Source organism: Apaloderma vittatum, unplaced genomic scaffold (assembly GCF_000703405.1).
Source record: "Apaloderma vittatum isolate BGI_N311 unplaced genomic scaffold, ASM70340v1 scaffold5225, whole genome shotgun sequence".
NCBI lineage: Eukaryota > Metazoa > Chordata > Aves > Trogoniformes > Trogonidae > Apaloderma > Apaloderma vittatum.
The window spans coordinates 1-20,314 of NW_009717554.1; the positions used below are offsets into that span (position 1 = coordinate 1).

General features: G+C 39.2%; 1 protein-coding gene across 1 annotated transcript; it reads left to right on the forward strand.

Moving 5' to 3' along the window:
- Nucleotides 1-436: 436 nt before the first annotated feature.
- LOC104274335 (short transient receptor potential channel 4-like) lies at nucleotides 437-9,709 on the forward strand (the record flags this gene model as incomplete). Its single annotated transcript, XM_009869934.1, has 2 exons — nucleotides 437-539; nucleotides 9,153-9,709. Coding segments are annotated over exons 1-2 (660 nt in total), but the record flags the coding sequence as incomplete, so codon positions are not given.
- Between the last annotated feature and the right edge of the window lie 10,605 nt (nucleotides 9,710-20,314).

Below are 20,314 nucleotides of genomic sequence, written 5' to 3' on the forward strand. Positions count from 1 at the left end.
CAACCCCTGGCATTCTGTGATTCTGTGATTTGTTGAGCCTCACTTTACAGCACTCATCCAAGTTTACAATCAGAATAGGGGCAGCATACAAATGCAAGGATTTCAACAGGTTAAGAATCAACTCTGAGTCCAGTAGTATGAATCCATTAAGAAGACCAAAGTGTTCAAAAAATCAATTTTTTTGACTAAGGTATTCTTGTCTTCTAGGGTCTAGAATTCCCCATAGCCAATTAACTTTACATTTGGTTGTGCAGTTAAACTTACAAGTTAACAAATTTATAAACATTAATGGAGCAATATAAAGAAACCAGTATCTTCTCTGTCTAGAGCCACCTCTCAGGGGACAGTTAATGATTTTTCCCTGGATAAAACAGATTGGAAATATCTGCATTATACACAAATATATGTAAGGGGTGGGAGTCAGCTCTCAGTTGAGATGCCTGAAGCTGAATGCAGCGTAGCAGATGAGCCACAGGTCTATGCAGAGATGCCTTCTGCGTCAGGACAGCCTGCCTGTCCTCCACTTGCGTTGGAAAGAGGTGAGACCTTCTCATGTCATATCTGTGTAAATCTCTCTCATTCTCTAGGGTATCTTAGATGGTACTAGATGGCTATGTCCAGGTACCTGAATCACTCCTTCAGTGCTCACATATAAGCCAAATAACTGAGCTTCTAGTAAAGTCACTGACCAAATGCAAGTGTCTGCCATAAGCTAAGAAAAACAATTCTCTGAACAACGCTGACTACATCAGCCGGTGGACCAACTTGGAGACTGACATGTAGTGGATGCTAAGGAGTGCTTTGACTGCCTAGAAGTCAATATTAGGCACACCAAGATATAATGTTTATGAATAAGGATAAAGGGGAAGGGCAATGAGGCTGATATGATGCACTCATACTATCCTCTTTTGTCCATGTTCTCTGTTACCTAGTAATATAGTTGAGCTCACACTCCAGAATTTTCTTCAGATTGCAGTCAACCATCTCTTTTAGGAACCTTGCAGAAATTTAGTATCTCAGATATTCCTTCCTGTTAACATCCAGCTGAAACCGCCCAGCAAATTCAAAAGATGCAGTGAGGTAACTGACAGAGTCCATTAATGTGATTTCTTTTCTTAGGAGACTACCAGTTTAGCCTGTCAATTTACCAACTGTTTTCTGAATAGAGGATATGCATGTCACATATTGTACTGACAGAAGTGCTTTAATTGTCCTTTATGACAGTGCCAGAATGCATGTCTTCCACATCTTCACCCCAGACTGTCAGGAGACAAAATTATTTCCCCTTTCAATTCAATTATTAAACATTCCTGAGAGTTGGTAATAAAACATTATCTAAGTTTTCAGGCTTGTTACAATGTGTGAGGCCTTCTGGCATAAAAAAAGGAAACCTGTAATATCCACCCTAAAAACCTTACATTTCATATGTACTGAATATTTGCAAATTAGTCTGTCACCATTTCATTTGCTACCAACTAGCTTTATGACATCAGTTATAAGTAGAGGGGGCTGGTTAGCTCAGTCAGTTGAGTGTGGCGTTAACAGCGCTAAGGTCATGGGTTCGATTCCCATTCGATCCCCATGTGTTGCCTGATCTAGTCGAGAGGTGGCGTCCCTGGCGGCAGGGAGGCTGGATTAAAATGATCTCTAAGGTTCTTTCCAGCTTAGGCCATTCTATGATTAAAAAACAAGCTGAATGGCAAGATGGAATTTCCCTGCTCATTTAAACCTCTGCGCATTAAGACTTTTTTACTACCATGAGTAAAAATATACTTATGTAACCTGAAAGAGCTGACTACAACACTTTGCATCCTCTGCAGATTATGGAGTTTCTATGTCCCTGCCATACTCTTTTGTATTCCTTTCTCATAATATTTTGAACATATATAAATCATTTTTTCTTTCAATGTTTTTCAGATTTGCTTGATTCTCACTTTGTTGTTTGGGAGTATAACCCTTTTAATTTTCTCAGTAAGGAAATATGCTTCCCAGCTGTGAAGATATCTCAAATTATTTTGCAATGCTAAATAATTGCAATCAGCTGTAAAGACATTTAGCTAATTCTCACCCTTCCCTCTGAGATGCTTGTGTATCCTTAACAGTTTGTTGATACCTAGAGAGGCCACCAATCTGTTACTGTTCTTTCTGCAAAAGCTCCTTTTCAAAAACCATCTTTCAGGTTTCTTAGCTAGTGAGATGCTTTTTCTTGTTTCTAAATAAGCTCAGGGAAAAACAAAGGATCAAGGTCAGATTTTAAGAAGTCTTGTTTTTTTAATGTTTCTCTCAAGACCTCAACGGCAAAGCAAGACGGTTTTCTTCTGTCTCTCCAGATAACTATTGGAGCCTTTTTGGGAGAAGGCAAAAAACAGGAAAAGCAAGAACTTTTCTGCATTTTTCTACTCAAACCAGTGCCAGGAGTTCTCAGGAAGTCGAATGTCAAACATAAATGTCACTAAAATAATTTTACCTTTATGAGCAGTTCTGTGTTTGAGAAAAGTATCTATGCTTCCACTTAAAAACATTCAATTTGTAAGGAAGCCACTAGGTTTATTTTCTTTAGGAAGTTTCAACATTGGCTTCGCTCATCTTGAAGACTTTGGAAGAGATGTATATGAGCTTTTTTATGATGTGACAGAAATAATCCAAGTTTTCCTTTAATAATTTCCATAATATGAATCTTTTTTCTTTCTTAGCTCTCGTATTTTTCCAAACCATTTTAATTTTTTTCACTGTTCCTGAGTGAAAACAACCTTGTTTTCTTGTCATTTTTCATTTTGAGCACTCAGGCAATGCCCAGAATTCTTACTTGAAAACTTCTCTACCTAGTTTCAGAAAGATATGTGGTCAGAGAGTGAGTAGCAGTTTCAGATCTGGAAGCAAATTCTAAATACCCTGGCAGTCTTTTATTGAGTGTCTACTTTTAAGTCATTTCTCACCTTTGCTCATGTTGTTGACATTGACTGAAGGAATGACATCCAGTAATAATGAGCATAGGAAAACACTAATTGAAAGTGACCACTTCTATGTACAGGTTATATTTTGCAATAGCTCTCAGAGATAGAGAGCAAGGAGAAAAAAGAAAAAAAAAAAGAGAAAGACAGCGCTGAAGCCTTTTGTCATCAATCACACCCAATAAATGCATGTCCTAAATCTATCAAATCAAAAAACTTTTCCTCTGATTGTACCTGAAAACTGTGATCAATTTTTTTTGTTGTTTCCTTTCCGTTCTCTATTCTCCTTTTTCTAAGAAAAGAAATTTATGCTTCTTCACACCAGGGAGATCCTGAAGGAAATAATCAAATGTTCTGCTTGTAAGCATCTAGAGGAAAATGTAGACATGAATAGGAGCTTTCCAGAATTTGTCAAGAACAAATCTTGTCATAGCAATATCATTTACATTCATCACCAAATAGCAAGCTCTGTATGTTGGAGAAGAGCAGTACATACCATATAGCTTTAGTTTTGTAAGATTTCATTATCCGTCACTCAAAATACAGTCTAAGGAAACCACTCTGAATAGTTACCAACAGTACTTGGTGAAAGAAGATGAATGAATCAGAGGGATGAAATGAGCAACTCTTCAGGGCTCTGTCTCAATCAGTATATTCATTTCATTTAAGATGAAATAGAAGATGTGTTAAATCTGTAGACAACATAAAGCTCTGGGGGTCACAAGGCTGTTGCAGGACAAACTTAAAATTCAAGATGGTTTGGTAAACAAGTGAAATTATTTCTGTAAAAAAATAAAACAGTCTAGTAAGAAAAAGTAAGTAGAGCAAAAATAAGTGTCTATTGGAGTTGAAAATGATCAGCATAACAGTTCTGTGGGGGGAATAAAACAAGACTGACAGAAAATGACCGGACAGTATCATATTACTGTGCAAAAGTCAGTATCACATTTGGTCACATCAGTATGAACACAAATACCTAATAAGATATATGTGAATTTGTTTTCTTATTCTCAGAAGTGGTAAGGAATGTGCAGAAAGAAATCAGAAGGTTTAGAAAATTAGAAAATATTCCCCATAAGGAAGGTCTGAAGAAATGAGTCTTTAAAAGAGAAAACTGAAATTATAGTAAAGAAATAATGTATTCTCTGTATCCACATTTTATAAAACAAAGCATTATAGTCTTAAACTGCAGGAAGTTAGAACAATTTAGTATCAGAAATATTGTCTGGAAATGGTACAACATATCCACCTCCCACTGCAGGGTTTATTGGTCAACTATCAGTGGGCACTGACATAGGTGTAGTAACCATGCTCTGGGTTCAAAGGGGCAAGTAATACCTTCTGGCAAGTTCCTTCCTGCCGTCCTGTGGTTCTAATGCTGAATTCTTTCACACTGTTTGGCTTGAATGTTCTGCAGATGTTAAGTATATACTGTTATTTGTATCATGCAGTTATGCAAGCCAACCTCATTGTTTAAAAAAGTGATGTTGGTTTCAGTGAATTACTAAATGCTGTTGCAGTTCTTTTTCTTAATATGTAACATTAATGCCTTTTGTGCAGTGTGGCTTGCACAGAGGCTGGAAGTCATCAGTCCATGCTGTGACTATTGTAACACAAAAATTGATTTAGCTCTAATAGGATGAGCATGAAAAAGCACTGGAAAACCATAGGCTGAAATCTTAGGTTAGGTTAAGTGTAACTGAATAAAAAAAAAGAAAAAAGATAAAATCTTTGAGGTGTTGAAAATTCAGCTTTTACTTGGAGAAAATAGGATGAAAATAGCTCAGATTTGTAAATGTAACGTTGCAAAATTCTCATTTACCCAAAAAGGGAAGCACTGAATCCTCCAACAGGGATTTGGTATTAGACATGACAATCTCCTTGTTCCTGGTCATGTCCCAGCAAAACTCAAAGTAAATTTTCAGCAAAATAAATGGACATGTTGTTACATAAAACACCATTCTAACTGGGAGGAAGTTATCCTTTGCTAATAATAATACATGTTAACAGCAAATAAAAACATTTCGGCCTGATCTTTGGAAATATTTATGACATGTTGTATGCACTGAGAAAGACTTGCAAGGAAACAAGAAATGACAGCTCCTCACTCTGCCAAAAGGAGGTATAGGAAAAAAGCAAGCTCCTAAAGCTAACGTATTCAGCATTAACTGTTTGTGCCTTCTCACAAATCCTGGAAAATGGGCCAGAATGATGAATCCAGTACTTGTGAAGAATACCTATCTTATACCCAACAGTGCAGGTCAGAAGGCATGAGCTGTGGTAATATAACACAACAGATGATATAATCATATGAAACAAAAAAAAACAACCACAACCCAACCAAAAAACTCAACAAATCAGAGTGTAAATCAACAAACTGTATATGTATAGGGATGATTTGCATGCTGAAATGTAGAGTTCAACATTTTGAAAGTGTTATAATTCAAAGGGTGATAACTGTAGAGAAATAGTGCTGAAGCAACTGATGTGTTTGATGAAACACCTGTATAATATTAATTTTCTTATATAATGTGATACTGCCTGAGATGCCATATGTGTTCATGTTGTTATCTTTCATATACCTTTTGCTTTAGGTTTCCCTTCCAATCCTGCTGTCATGACTGACATGACTCAGAAATTTATTCTCCTAACTACTTGCAGCCATTGCAGAATTTGCTCTCTTCTACAAGCAGAAGGCAAAATAATTATAAATAAATAAAGATAAGAGACATACAAGCTATCCTTTTGCCTAAGGCCATGGGTTGCTTTACATAGATTCTGATTCGCACTTAAAAAGTAAAAAAGTGGGCACTGCAGTTTGCAGTCTCTCTGTTATCATATTGCAGTAATGAGAGCCACTATTAGAACTCCAGGAGAAAAGGATGCACCTGGGATTTCCATTCCTTCTATTCCAAACTGGCTGTTGTCTTTTCCTGTTTCCTGAATGCCTAAGAGAGCATCGTCAAGTGGTTTCCCTGCTTTAATGTCATAAGGACAGGAAATGTCTCAGACCTAACTGGCATTAATTTAGCCTAAATTTCTTTTTCTGTCATAGCAAAGGGGCTTCTATTCACACAGCCTGTACAGGCAACTTAAACACGTATTGAAAAGGACTCTTCCACCTGATATCTAAAACAATTGTTAGATATCTAAGTTAGACTGACTCTTCCCACTTAATGTAAGTGAGGGGAAAAGGAATGTAATAAAAAAAATCTCATGTCCTTGAGCACTGAAGTGTGCAGACTTGAGCTATGCTTTCTTCTTTTCTGTTTTGTTTTCTTTTTGCCTATTCATCTCCATACAGATACAGATACAAGTTTACACAATCACTAAACTGTTTTGCTCAGCTCTATAGTGTTGGAGTAGAAGATTTAAAACAAAATATAAGAAGACAAGAATCATCTGGCCTTTCTAAGTTTAAGCAACCTCACACTTGACATTAACTCCAAAGTATATAATATTGTTACTCCACTGCTAAGCCTGGGGAAGTCAAAATAACATGTAGTGTCTTCCCGTTCTCCCAGGATTTGAGGGAGATTCCTACGTTCTCTGCGAGTATTCTGTCAAACCTTTAGATTGTGTGGCTAATATCAACTTGTGCTGGTTATTTTTCTTGGCTTCTACAGTAGTTTGAAAGTAAAATTCAACATAAATCTGGTGACTTCAGAGCAAGAAATCCGGTCAACAGTTAAATACTGAAATATTATGAGTGCTATGAGAGCACTCAGAACTTCAAAAGATAAGTACTTCATTATGCTGCAGATGAGGGAATACTTTGACCTTATTGCTTTGGCATTCTGTATATCTTTGGTTTAAATGAGTAAGAAATCTTAAAATAGGAGGTAAGGGTCAGGGATTAAACACTCGATGTAATTAAAGTCACAGTGTCAAGGTTTGTCGGCTAGGTTTAAATATTTCTGTAAGTTAAGGCTGAAATGATATAATACACACCTCTGTATTTGGGTGAATTCTGATGCTATGAATTCCAGAATGTGTGCCTTAGCCTTATAAATCAGTTACCTTAATATGAAAGGTTTTGATAAGCTATGAGCAAAACAAGCAGCTTTTGAGTTAATGGCCCTCATATACCAGTCAGTCATTGTAATGCTATGTTGTTTGAAGCTGCATCTCTGTTAATTTTCAGAGAAGATTGCAGTTAATGACATGTTAAGATAGCCTTCACTTCTGGCAGCGCTTGACTCAAACATTAGTTTAGAACTGTCAGAAAATACAAAGATAATGACATGCTAAACGACAGAGAAATACTCTGAGCAGTCAGTGAGTTGGAGTTAAAGCTCTGCATCCTTGATTCTTCTGCCTTTGTAGCTCTGTTCTCTGCTCCCTGGTAACCTGACCTCTTCAGACCCATGATAGCCCAAAATCTCACTTCTACTAATGTGAAGTTTGTGCCTCTACTACCGTTTTCATCTCATAGCCTCAAAAGCATTGGCCACAGTAGCAGTTTAGAGAACAGCAAAAGTGTATGTACATGCCCCTCCCCCCTTTTTTTTTGGTTTTTTTTTCTGTATAATATGTAAGTAAAAGAGAAGATAAATCTAAGACTACTGTAACCAGTGAAGTTTGAGTTTGGAAATGGCTCTTATTTTCCCCACTGACACCACAGACAGGCGAGAAAACAGATGTGTATTTCAAGCCCCCATCCATACTGTACACTAATAATGAAGCAGCCTGGGCACATGGGCATCCCTGCGCAGTCTTTAGCCTGGATGTGACAGATGACCCAGAGGTGCCCTGGAAAAGACCTGACAGAGTAGTGTGGACATAGCCAGAGAGTCCTCTCAGAAGACATATGCCCAGGTTGTGTTTCCTATCCCGACCACAGCATTGCACAGACTTTCTACTTGTCCTTGCACCCGTGTCTCCTCCATCCATATGTCCCTTCGGTATAGCCTCAGCTGGGTTACTTAATTCCCGAGTAGTTTTAAACCCATGTTTCTCTGTACACCCGCACACACAACACTGCTTTTTACCTCACAATAATGAAAACAGAAGAGGACTTGCTCAGGAGCTGCTTGGCTCACACCTGCTGATTCTAAACATCTCCCAGAAGCCCATGGGAGGGCTGTGACGACAGCTGCTCTCTCTGCATGGGGCCATGAGAGTGGGTGGGCTAGCTCAAGCATTGCACAGCCCTGTTCTGAAATGGACTCTGTACCAGCCTTTCTCAGTGCCAAGCTAAGTGAAAGTGGTTTAGTGCATGGGAAGGGTGAAAAGGAATTTTCACCTGTTGACTGCATAAACCTTCTCAGAATGCAGCACACACAGCTACTCGAGGTCAGCAGCATGCTCTGGCCAGGAGCGATTTGTTTCCCTAGGGGTGTGTGATTTTAAACCTGGATGCTGGATCTCCAGTCTTAACTTTCCACCCTATTTTAGGTGAATAAGTGGCCGCTTCCAAAAGTAATTATCTCAGTTAGCTAATTAGTCCTTCAGGCCCCTGTTTACAGCCCACACACATAGCAGCTCTTACACATGAACACAGTCCTGTTAAACAAACATGAGCTGTCCTACATGCAGAAAAGCTAAAAAAAATGTACAAAATACACAGTGTCTTCATCAGAGAGGGAGAAAAAAAATCCATGATCTATGGGTTTAGATACACAAGTAACCATTTCCTTTCAGCTTAATTTCATTCTAGTTTTCTTTTCCACTGAGTTTCTGTCTGATTCTGTGAATTTCATTTTTTTGCTCCACATCTTTCCCTCCCAGGGATCTAAACACAGATAATTTCAACTCACTCTTCATTATTCTCACATGCTTTACCTGTTTCCTATTGACTTCTCTTCTTAGCTATTTGTATTTTTTTCCATATGGAAACAGGGTCATTCTGCTGTCAAAAGACTTCTGTCAAACTCTTTTTCCTTTCTTAGCTAATTGAATTGTTATAAGTGTTTGCTTCAACTCTGCAAGAATCATAGAATCATGGAATCATAGAATGGCCTAGGCTGTAAGGGACCTTAGAGATCATCTAGTCCAACCTCCCTGTTACGGGCAGGGACGCCACCTCTCGACTAGACCAGGCAACACACATGGGGACCTAGCGGGAATCGAACCCGCGACAGGGTTGGTCATTGTTGTCGGCATCCCGCTCAAACCTCTGAGCTAACCGGCGCAAATATTCATCAGTAAGCGTACTACCTGGTAGATATTTGTTGCTTAATTTTCGTATCTGTTGTTCAGTTAAGAAGCCTGTAAAGGTTTTTTGCCGTTTTTCACAGGTGCCACCAGTGCTTCTGGACAAGCAGTTTTCGGAATTTACACCGGATATCACACCCATTATTCTGGCTGCTCACACCAACAATTATGAAATCATAAAGCTCCTTGTTCAGAAAGGGGTTTCCGTACCCAGGCCACATGAGGTCCGCTGCAACTGTGTTGAGTGCGTCTCAAGTTCAGACGTGGACAGCCTCCGCCACTCTCGATCCAGACTCAATATCTACAAGGCTCTGGCGAGCCCCTCATTAATTGCTCTGTCCAGTGAGGATCCTTTTCTTACTGCTTTCCAACTGAGCTGGGAGCTGCAGGAACTGAGTAAAGTCGAAAATGAGTTTAAGTCAGAGTATGAGGAACTGTCACGGCAATGCAAGCAATTTGCAAAAGATCTCCTGGATCAGACACGGAGTTCCAGGGAATTGGAAATTATTCTTAATTACAGAGATGATAATAGCTTGATAGAAGAACAAAGTGGTAATGATCTTGCAAGATTGAAACTGGCAATTAAGTACCGTCAAAAAGAGGTGAGTGCGCTGGAGAATATTTAAGCATATTTGGTAGTAGTAAAGTGATAGATAATAGCCTGAAATATATCCTTTTAACCGAGACAAATTGCTTTTTTTGTTCTACAGAATTTATTTTTTTTTTTAAATATTTTTAATTAGATGAATTTGAGTAGCTGTTATAGTTTGATAGTAATAGAATTTAAAATATTCTGTTATATCACAGATCCAAAGAAACAGTTTCTTCTTTTGCACCTGAATGGATGTAGTCTCCAGTAGTTGTGGTCTGAAGAGCCTAATAGGATGAGAAATATATATGGCATACTTTAAACTAGCTTTAATTGTCTGACAGGAAAAGGAGGCTATGTGTTTAAACACTTGTAAAATACTACAGGTATTCAAAAAGTAGCTATTGTAAATGGATACTGAAACACAAGATTAATAGCAATCTATGATTCCCCCAGATTTTGACATTCGGATTCTTTTTTGTAAAGAATCCAAAATGGAGACACTGAAGTATCAATTTCAGTTACAGTCAAAAATTCATGAGTTTGCTTCACTGATATAGGTATTTAATTAGAATCAGAGAAAGTCTGCATTTCTTTTAAAAACAATCAAGTTCTTATTTGCATGCATAAGCAAAAGACTTGGGAGAGAAAAATGAGTTAGGAAGACAGTTCCCTTGATTTTTCCAAAATTTCACTTGATCTCTGCTCATCAACATGTCAGAGTGTGTCCTGTCATCTCATTTAGAACATGTACATCCAAAGTCAGCTTTTCTTCCTTTTTTCTATTTCTGTTATACTAATTATTCCTTAAATAGATAATTAAATGAACAAATAATTCAATTACCTAGATGCTTTCACATTTCATATACCCTTACACTACAAATATCCAAGGTTACCTTGATGGCAAGCAGCAGAGACAACCTATAAATCTTACTTTAAAAAACAGCAGGAAAAAAGCGTGAGCTGGATTTTAACCAGCCCAGTAATATATTAGTTTGGATTTAACCTGTTTAAAAAATACTGGTTTAGGGTGATCTGCTTCCTCTATGTGTCTCAAACCAAGAGTCAGTTCTCTCCCAAAGACTTTTCTACTGTGACAGGAATAAATATGGATTTGGGTTTTTTTGATGCTATCAGTTCTAGTTATAGTCTTTCTTTCTTTTAACTTGCCTGCTATCCTGCAGCATAATAATAAAACAAAACACTCAACCCCCAACAAAAAAGCAAAACAGGTAACAATGTGTTATGTTGCCTTCTTGTCTCACCACCTCTCCATAACATCTCAACCTCTATTCCTCTATTCTTCTATTATCAAAGGACATTGCAATAGGATATTGGGGCTGAGGCCAGAGCTCCATGAGGAAGGAACCAGGTCTGATTGTTCAGAACATCCAGTCTAAGTCCAGAAGTTGAAGCTAAAAGTAACAAGATAATAAAGAATGAGGACAAGTAAAATAGGAAGATGTGTTCTTTTACATTGCTCTTACAATTAATTGCTCAGGAGTTAAAGATTATTTTTGTTCTTTCAAGTTGAAAATAATGCCAAAAATTAATAGCAGTAATTTCTCTTGGGATTAATAAGCAAGTGACTATGAATCATGTTACAACTAAACCTTGTAAAGAACTGGAGTAGGCTTTGGGTAATATAACTTTGTTTAATCTCCAAGACACAATATTGGGTAGGAACAGCAGATTGAGGGTACTTGGAAAAGTAGACAAGTACATGGTGAAGAGTTGTTGTTGTGGAGAGAAAGGAAAATAGTCAAACGTGAGAGAAGATAATTATCAAGCTGAAAGTTGTTGAAGAACTTCCAAAATGACATAGTATTTTATCAAATGTAGATCTAGAAATACCTTGTAATAAACAGAGGAAGGCTCTTAAAAATGAAGTGATTAAGCAGTGCTTGGTGTAGCATTCTGCAAGCCCCTAGTACCACCTCTGTACTATCATCTACGGAAGTGAAGGAAGCACATCCATTCTCAGTGCTGTCTGCGTTGTTCATGGTCATCACATTGCCCCAGAAGTGGACATTCTCCACAAAACCAAATAGTTTATGCCAGTTGGATTTGAGATTCTGCACAGTGAAAAGTGCTTATCTTCTGCATTTCTGCTCTTTTTATGCTTACCATGATACTATGATCTTCAGTCATATACTGTCAAAAGGCATCTCAGGGCTGTCAATTCTCAGTACATGGAGTCATGTCAGAGGGAACCTACTATGAATTGCCAAGGAAAAAGCTTCCTCAGTAAAACCATCTACCTTATTTTATTAATAACTAATTAAGTTGAAAGAGATTTATAGTTTCAGGCTTCCACTGCAAGATAATGTCTGCAAAGACTGTGGTTAATACCTGTTGTGAATTAGGTGGCAGAACCAGAGAGTATCTGTTGATATGTGTGTTTTGTGCACTTACCCGTATTTTTTAGCATAGCACATGGGATAGAACACCCAAGGTGCCATTTTTGGTTCCTGTTCATTTTGCACCATTGATGCTGGTTTTTTATAAGCAAAGACATGTTTCTGGCGCTCATGGTGCGTGTTTCTGTCACCTACAGTTGCCTGGGATACAACCAGCAGCAGACAAGAGAGATTCCCTGAAGTCGTGCAGCTGTTCTGTATTGGGCACAAAGATTTTGTTGTCTATCTACTATATAATATTAACTAAGGGAAAATTTGGTTCTATGAAGGTTGTCACAATTTCATTCTCCTGGACTCTAAACACACAATGAGTAATGAGAAATAATTTCCTGTTTTCCTGAACCAGATAAAAATGTTACCAGCTTCATTCAGAGATGTAGACAGGAAATCCCCAGTTGTATATATGATTCACAAGCAAAGGTTATTCTACCTGTAATAACAATCTGGGATTCTTAGTTCAGGTAAATTGCAAAACCCCGGTGCAAGAAACCAGTAGCAGAGTATAGAATCATAGGACCACAGAATCACAAAATCACACAGAATCATAGAATCATACTGAGTCACAAAATACTAGGGGTTGGAAGGGACCTCGAAAGATCATCTAGTCCAACCCCCCCTGCCAGAGCAGGATCACCTACATTAGGTAACACAGAAACATGTCCAGGCAAGTTTTGAATGTCTCCAGAGAAGGAGACTCCACAACCTTCCTGGGCAGCCTGTGCCAGTGCTCTGTCACTCCCCACAGGGAAAAAGCTTTTTCCTTATGTTTTTGTGGAACCTCCTATGTTCCAGCTTGTACCCATTGCCCCTTGTCCTGTCATTGGATATCACTAAGAAGAACCTGACTCTGTCCTCCTGACACTTACCTTTTACATATTTATAAATATTAATGAGGTCACCCCTCAGCCTCCTCTTCTCCAAACTAAAGAGACCCAGCTCCTTCAGCCTTTCCTTATAAGGGAGATGTTCCACTCCTTTCAGCATCTTTGTAGCTCTGTGCTGGACTCTCTCAAGCAGTTCCCTGTCTCTCTTGAGCTGAGGGGCCCAGAACTGGACATAATATTCCACATGTGGCCTCAACAGGGCAGAATAGAGGGGCAGGAGGATCTCTCTTGACCTACTAGCTACTCCCCTTCTAATACACCCCAGGATGCCATTGGCCTTCTTGGCCATGAGGGCACATCGCTGGCTCGTGGTCCACCATGACCCCCAGGTCGCTTTCCCCTATACTGCTCTCCAACAAGTCAGTTCCCAACCCCTACTGGTACATGGGTTTATTCTTTCTCAAGTGCAAAACTCTACACTTACCCTTGTTGAACTTCATAAGATTTCTCCCTGCCCAACTCTCCAGCCTGTCTAGGTCTCTCTGAATGGCAGCACAGCCTTTTTGAGTGTCCTGAATGGCAGCGCAGCCTGTTGGTGTGTCAGCCACTCCTCCCAGTTTCGTGTTGTCTGCAAACTTGCTGACAATGCTCTCTAATCCCCCATCCAGGTCATTGATGAACATATTGAACAGCACTGGCCCCAGCACTGACCCCTGAGGGACCCCAGTAGACACAGGCCTCCAGCTAGACTCTGCCCCATTGACTTCAGCTCTCTGACTTCTTCCCTTCAACCAGTTCACAACCCACCTCACTACTTGGTCATCCAGACCACACTTCCTCAGTTTACCTATGAGGATGTTATGGGAGATGGTGTCAATTGCTTTGTTGATATCCAGATGAACCACATCTACTGCATCCATCCACCATCCATCCACCTGGTTATATCTTCATAAAAGCCTATCAGGTTGGCCAGGTTGGTCAAACATTACTTCCCCTTGGCAAAGCCATGCTGACTGCTCCTAATGACCCGCTTATCCTTGATATGCCTAGAGACATCACCAAGAATAAGTTGTTCCATCAATCATAAGGTTGGAAAAGAACGGACTGCAAAGTGCGTTTTCTGTCTCATATATAATGAGAATTTTTAATAAAGAAACTGGAGCAACTCCTCAGTGTCTCTCACTCTTTGGATACCTTTGGTTTAGTTTTTTTTTCTGTTTAGGTATTATACATGTATCTGCATCTACATGAAAAAGTGCTTACTAAAATGCTTACTAATTTTCCCACATATATAGAATAAAGTGAAGGGTGGGTTAATAGACTAAATCAATATCCTCTGGCTTCACAGTAAGGTAATTGTTGCAATTTAAACACTTATACTAGTAATTTATATCTCTGGCTCATCTTGTCTTATGCTGGACTGGCCCGTGTTGTTTAAGCAATAACTGTATATGCTTAAACATAGTTGAGGTCTCGATTATTGGCAGTACTGTCTCATTTTACTTTGCTATTAGATGTTCTAATATCAACACAGAGGAAATATGAATTATTAAGTATACAGCTATTAAACTTTTCTCTTTCAATTTTCAAATGAATAAAGACTTGGTGGCTTTGTTTTATTTTCTCTTTTTCCTTTCCATTTTTAGTTTATTCTGATCATCTTTCCCTTTCTCTGTAAGTAAAAGATCACTGGAAAATTTAGGGTGCTTGAGACTTGGGATATATAGTTGGTTTGATACTCTGGAATCATTTTAATAAGCTTTTTTCTGTGTTCACCTTTAAAAACTAAGGTAAATACAGTTTATCTAGCATCCAGGCATTGTTTTCTATCATGTTTAGGTGCAGGTAAAGAAGCAAGAAGTAAATTTGCTAAATGATACGTTCAGGAAGGACATTTTTCCTGATCTTGAATTAACTTTGTTTAAGGTCTTCATTAAAATGTAGAACCATTTGTAAATTTTCATTTCTCTCTTCAGTATGTTTCTATAGAGCTGAATAATCAATGTTTACCAAATTTTCAGCTGCTTAACTACTAAAAATAATATAAAATTTGCCTGTTTAACTACTAAAACTCTCCCAAATACCTCTAGTTGGTCTCCTGGAAGTTTCTGCTTCCCAGGGGCAGGCCCTGGTTTTCTGAGTTGTTACCATCTGCAAAGCCTGAAATGGAAAAGAGGCAGAGAAAGAGTGAAAGAGGTAGTGGGTTTTAACAGTTTAGCACAGTTAAAGGCATTTAGATTTAATGAGAGTACAGACTTTATTAATAAAAATTTCTGGGAAAGTCTATAAGGGATATCAGCTTCAGGCTAGCTTGCTCACTTATTTGCAGGCACCGAAGAAGTGATACAGGACTTCCCCACATATGAAATGCACATCATGGATCAGCGGTTTTAACATAAACCTGTATGTTCCCATAAAACACAGCAATGATTACTGATATGATCAATATCACAAAATCATAATTTGGTTAATTAAATCTTAATTACAATATTACAATATTCACATTTCATAGATCAGCTTTTGTTTTTTAGGAAAAAGGTGCTGTAGAATAAAAAAAGTTATTTGTTACTGATAATATAAGGCATCCATTTGCTTATGCTCAAAAGAGGGCATTTCAAAATGCCATCAGCAGTTCTTCACTAGTTTTCTGTGCAAAATACAGCCTCAGTGAAATGGAAATGTTTCACAATAATGCCTAAATTCAGTGAAATTTTTGATGAAAACATGCCAAATCATTTCAAATATGCTGTTTCATGTTGATGCATAAACACTTCATATCAGTAAAGCATTTTGTTTGACTGCAGTTTCTTCTTACTTCACTTGGACTTTAACATTTTTTACAATGCTATACTCATACCTAATACTGTCTGTATCATATTATTATACAAAGCAGTATTAATATGATAGAAAGAAAAAATTATTCGTTATCAGAACTGTATATATCAACAAAACCTAGAGAAAATAATTTTAAAATAGTGAAATGAAATCGACATGTTCTTAGTAATGTTTTAAAATGTTTAAACTGCCATTCCATTGGGAACATTGGCTTTTTATTCAGATGTGGAAATGCTAGAAATTTCTGTAGAACTCTTCTGTCAGGAGTTCTGTTTAAGTGTGTAAGTCAAGCTTTGTGACTGTTTCAGAGAGTAGAAATTTCCTTTGGAACCACAGATTGATTTTGAGTAGTATAATAAATTTCTCATTAAAAGTCTTTCAGATGCAAACCCCAAATTATTGACTCTGTAAGCAGAAATGACTTTGGGAACACAATGTTTAAGAAATATCCTGTGTTCAGAAAAACCCCACACCTGAAAGATAAACACAAACACAGCAGCCCTGTGTTAGCAAGTCACTGTGTAAGTGAATATTTGTCAAAAGACTGGAAAGGTGCAGTCAGAAGTCTCCATGTAAAAAATAACAAAACCTCACAAAAAATGGACTCTGATAATATTTGGACATTTTTAACACTAAAGGAAGATGTGTTTAGTCTAAGAACTGCATAACTGAGAGGAGTGATGTATGCACGTTTGGGTCCGTGTCTCCAAAAGATCCGTTTCTTCAGACTCTCAGCCATAGTGTGCAAAAAGTTTAATAAACATTTTTCCAGGCAAGAGCCAGGTACTCTAAAACAGGTCATGTGTTTGCTTTGTAAATCATGTAAATGTCTCTGTGTTTATAGATAAAGACTCCACAGATTGTTAAATAGCATAAATTATGTAAGTAGCTTATCTGCTCCACATACTTAAAGTCTTACTCTAATTGGTTATCTATTACCTCAAAACTGAATGAAGTGTAGGTGTCTCTGCGGAAATCATACTTATTGCTGCTAGAAAAAAATAATGTTCTTTAATCACAGAGTGGGAGCACATCTGCTTAATACAGCATTTAATTGTGCCTACATTTTATATGTGTGGTGAAGCAATCCTCCAAAAGTATGTGAGCAAATTCCTTATACAGTCAAAAACAGAGGGAGATCCTGTCTGCTTGAGATAAGACACCTAAGTTAACTCCAGAGATGTCTTTCTTGGATTCCTTGGCAGCATAAGGAAGCAGGGTACTTCAATTAGAAGAATTACTTTGCTAGACATTGAAAATGTAGGTGCAAGTTAGACAACTTACTGTGTCAACTGCAATTTCTACCCTGTGGTAACAGAGATTTCATATTCTGAAGGCTTGGAGCCCACGTAAGGGGAAATGAATCTCAACACTGACTTTTTAATGATGTCTCAGAAGGCATCGGTAACCTTTGAATGCTATATGCCGTGCACAAGTTGCAACCCTCTCATCACAGCTCTAGTTAAACTATTCATGAACTGACACCAACATCTTTTTTAAACACTTGCTAGAAGTAATTAACTCAAAGAGGAGGAGACTTGCTGTTAATGAAGTACAGTGGATTTCAGTTCCATTTCTGCATCCTCCTTAAAAGAAATGTCTGCCTCAAGCAGGAACAACCAGCAGTGCATATGCCTAATCAGCCGTGCACAACCCTTCTGTTAGGATGTGAGTGGGAGCAACAGAATTTTGCCTTTGGTGTGGAAGAGTCACTACCAATGCACCTACAAGCTTCTCTACAAACCTGTTGTAGATTTTGCACCATGAGCTAGTTGTTTTCTGCTTACAATAAAAAACTATTTGCTTAAAAAATTAAATTTTAGAGAAAAAATAATAAGGTGAATAAATAGAGTAGTGCACAGGATTTCATTTTTAAAGTAAACCTATAATTACAGGAATTTACATCCCTCTTTTTTCCCTCCATACATTCACTGGGGATCTGGATGTTCTTTCTACCTAACTCACACTTCAGGTTCACAGAATCACTGAGTGCTAGAAGTTGGAAGGGACCTCAAAAGATCATCTAGTCCAACCCCTGTGCCAGAGCAGGATCACCCACATTAGGTCACACAGGAACGCATTCAGGCAGGTTTTGAATGCCTCCAGAGAAGGAGACTCCACAACCTCCCTGGGCAGCCTGTGCCAGTGCTCTGTCACCCTCACAGTGAAAAATTTTTTCCTAATATTTTTGTGGAATCTCCTGTGCTCCAGCTTGTATCCATTGCCCCTTGTCCTGTCATTGGACAGCACTGAAAAGAGCCTGGCTCTGTCCTCCTGACACTCCCCCTTGATGTATTTATAGACGTGAATGAGGTCACTCCTCAGCCTCCTCTTCTCCAAGCTGGAGAGACCCAGCTCCTTCAGCTTTTCCTCATAAGGAAGATGTTCCACTCCCTTCATCATCTTTGTGGCTCTGTGCTGGACTCTCTCAAGCAGTTCCCTGTCTCTCCTGAGCTGAGGGGCCCAGAACTGCACATAATATTCCAGATGTGGCCTCCCCAGGGCAGAGTAGAGGGGCAGGAGGACCTCTCTCGACCTACTAACTACCCTCCTTCTAATACACCCCAGGATGCCATTGGCCTTCTTACCCACGAGAGCACATTGCTGGCTCATGGTCATCCTGCTGTCCACTAACACCTCCAGGTCCCTTTCCCCTATACTGCTCTCCAGCAGGTCAGTCCCAATCTATACTGATACTTAGGTTTTTCTTTCCCAGGTGCAAGACTCTGCCCTTGCTCTTACTGAATTTCATAAGATTTCTCCCTGCCCAACTCTCTGGCCTGTCTAGGCCTTGCTGAATGGCGGCACAGCCTTCTGGTGTGTCTGTCATTCCTCTCAGTTAGTTAGTTTTGCTAAGTGATAAGCCTGAGATTTGGCTGAGGTCGGAATTGCATATTCTAGTTGCCTCCGTTCCTTCCATGGACTCCCATCAGCCATTCCTGGCTGTTGCCCCCCTCTCCCTATGTGCTCACCACACCTTTTGCCACGGCTGCACCAGCAGCTGTGCTTCACTCCTCACTGCATGTCATTTTGGCAAAGCCCAAAAGCTTCAAATAATTCGTATTATTTCAGCTCTAGTAACTGCCCTGGTTGCATGAAGAGCTCATACAGGCATCTAACTTGATGACTGGGCACCAGGACAGTGTCTCAGACCTATGCAGACTCACACATTTCTGTTTATTCTTGTTTTCCCTAATTTCATGACTCCACTGTGGGACACTGAACAGACCAGACAAGACTCCTAGGACTAAAGGCTCTTGTAGAAACACATAGATCATCGTAGAATCATAGAATAGAATCATAGAATCGTAGAATCATAGAACAATTCAGGTTGGAAAAGACCCTTGAGATCATTGAGTCCAACCATTAACTCTACACTACAAGTTCACCCCTAAGCCATATCACTGAACACCACATCTAAGCGACACTTGAACACATCCAGGGATGGCGACTCAATCACCTCCCTAGGCAGTCTGTTCCAGTGTCTGACCACTCTTTCTGTGAAGGATTTCTTCCTAATGTCCAGCCTAAACTTGCCCTGTTGCAACTTGCAACCATTCCTCCTGGTTCTGTCCCTAATTACCTGTGAGAAGAGACCAGCACCAACCTCTCTACAATGTCCTTTCAAGTAATTGTAGAGCGTGATGAGATCCCCCCTCAGCCTCCTCTTTGTCAAACTGAACAGACCCAGCTCCCTCAGTCACTCCTCATAAAGTCTGTTCTCCAGGCCCTTCACCAGCTTTGTTGCCCTCTTCTGCACTCATTCCAACACCTAGCCTAGGTTGGAAGGGACCTTAGAGATCATCTAATCCAACCTCCCTGCCCATGGCAGGGACACCTCTCAACTAGACCAGGTTACTCAAGGCCTCATCCAACCTGGCCTTGAACACTTCAACATCATAAATGGAACCTTCTTTTGTTTCCCCGACTGATCTACATGAGAAAAAGTATGGTTAAGTAGACAGAGCAGTGGATTGTATTCCTTCCTTTGCCACTGACTTGCTCAATGATTTTGTTAGCTTCATGAATAAAGTACAGGCATCTGCAGATTCTGTCTAACTTTATAAATGTATGAACTCCCTAGACACTTAAAGATTTACGAAATAATCCCTTGGGTCACTGTCTGTGTCTCTTGGCTAGTCAACCGGTCACTGAAATCCCATGTATCAACATTTCCTCATGCCTTGTTCATACCTGAGACTCAAAAAGATTCCTAAAGGTGCACGTGAACTCTTCCTCTGTCTGAAGGGGTGCTCCTTGAGAGTGCCATAGCCGTAGAGAGTGTTTCAGTTTACCTTGCCTTGGGATTGTCTCATTGCTTTCTGATGAAGTTAACAAGTGCACTTCAGATCAGATTGAAAGGTGGATTTTGGGACACAGCTAGCCCACAGCCCATACATAGCTTTAACATCAGTTTCTGCATCAGTCCCACTAAGAGGACCTTTGGTCTCTTGTCTTTCCACAGGAACCAAGTGCTTTGATCTGTGTGCAGTGGTGCCGTCAACCTCTTATCACGCTCTGTTATGTGTTGAGTTTATA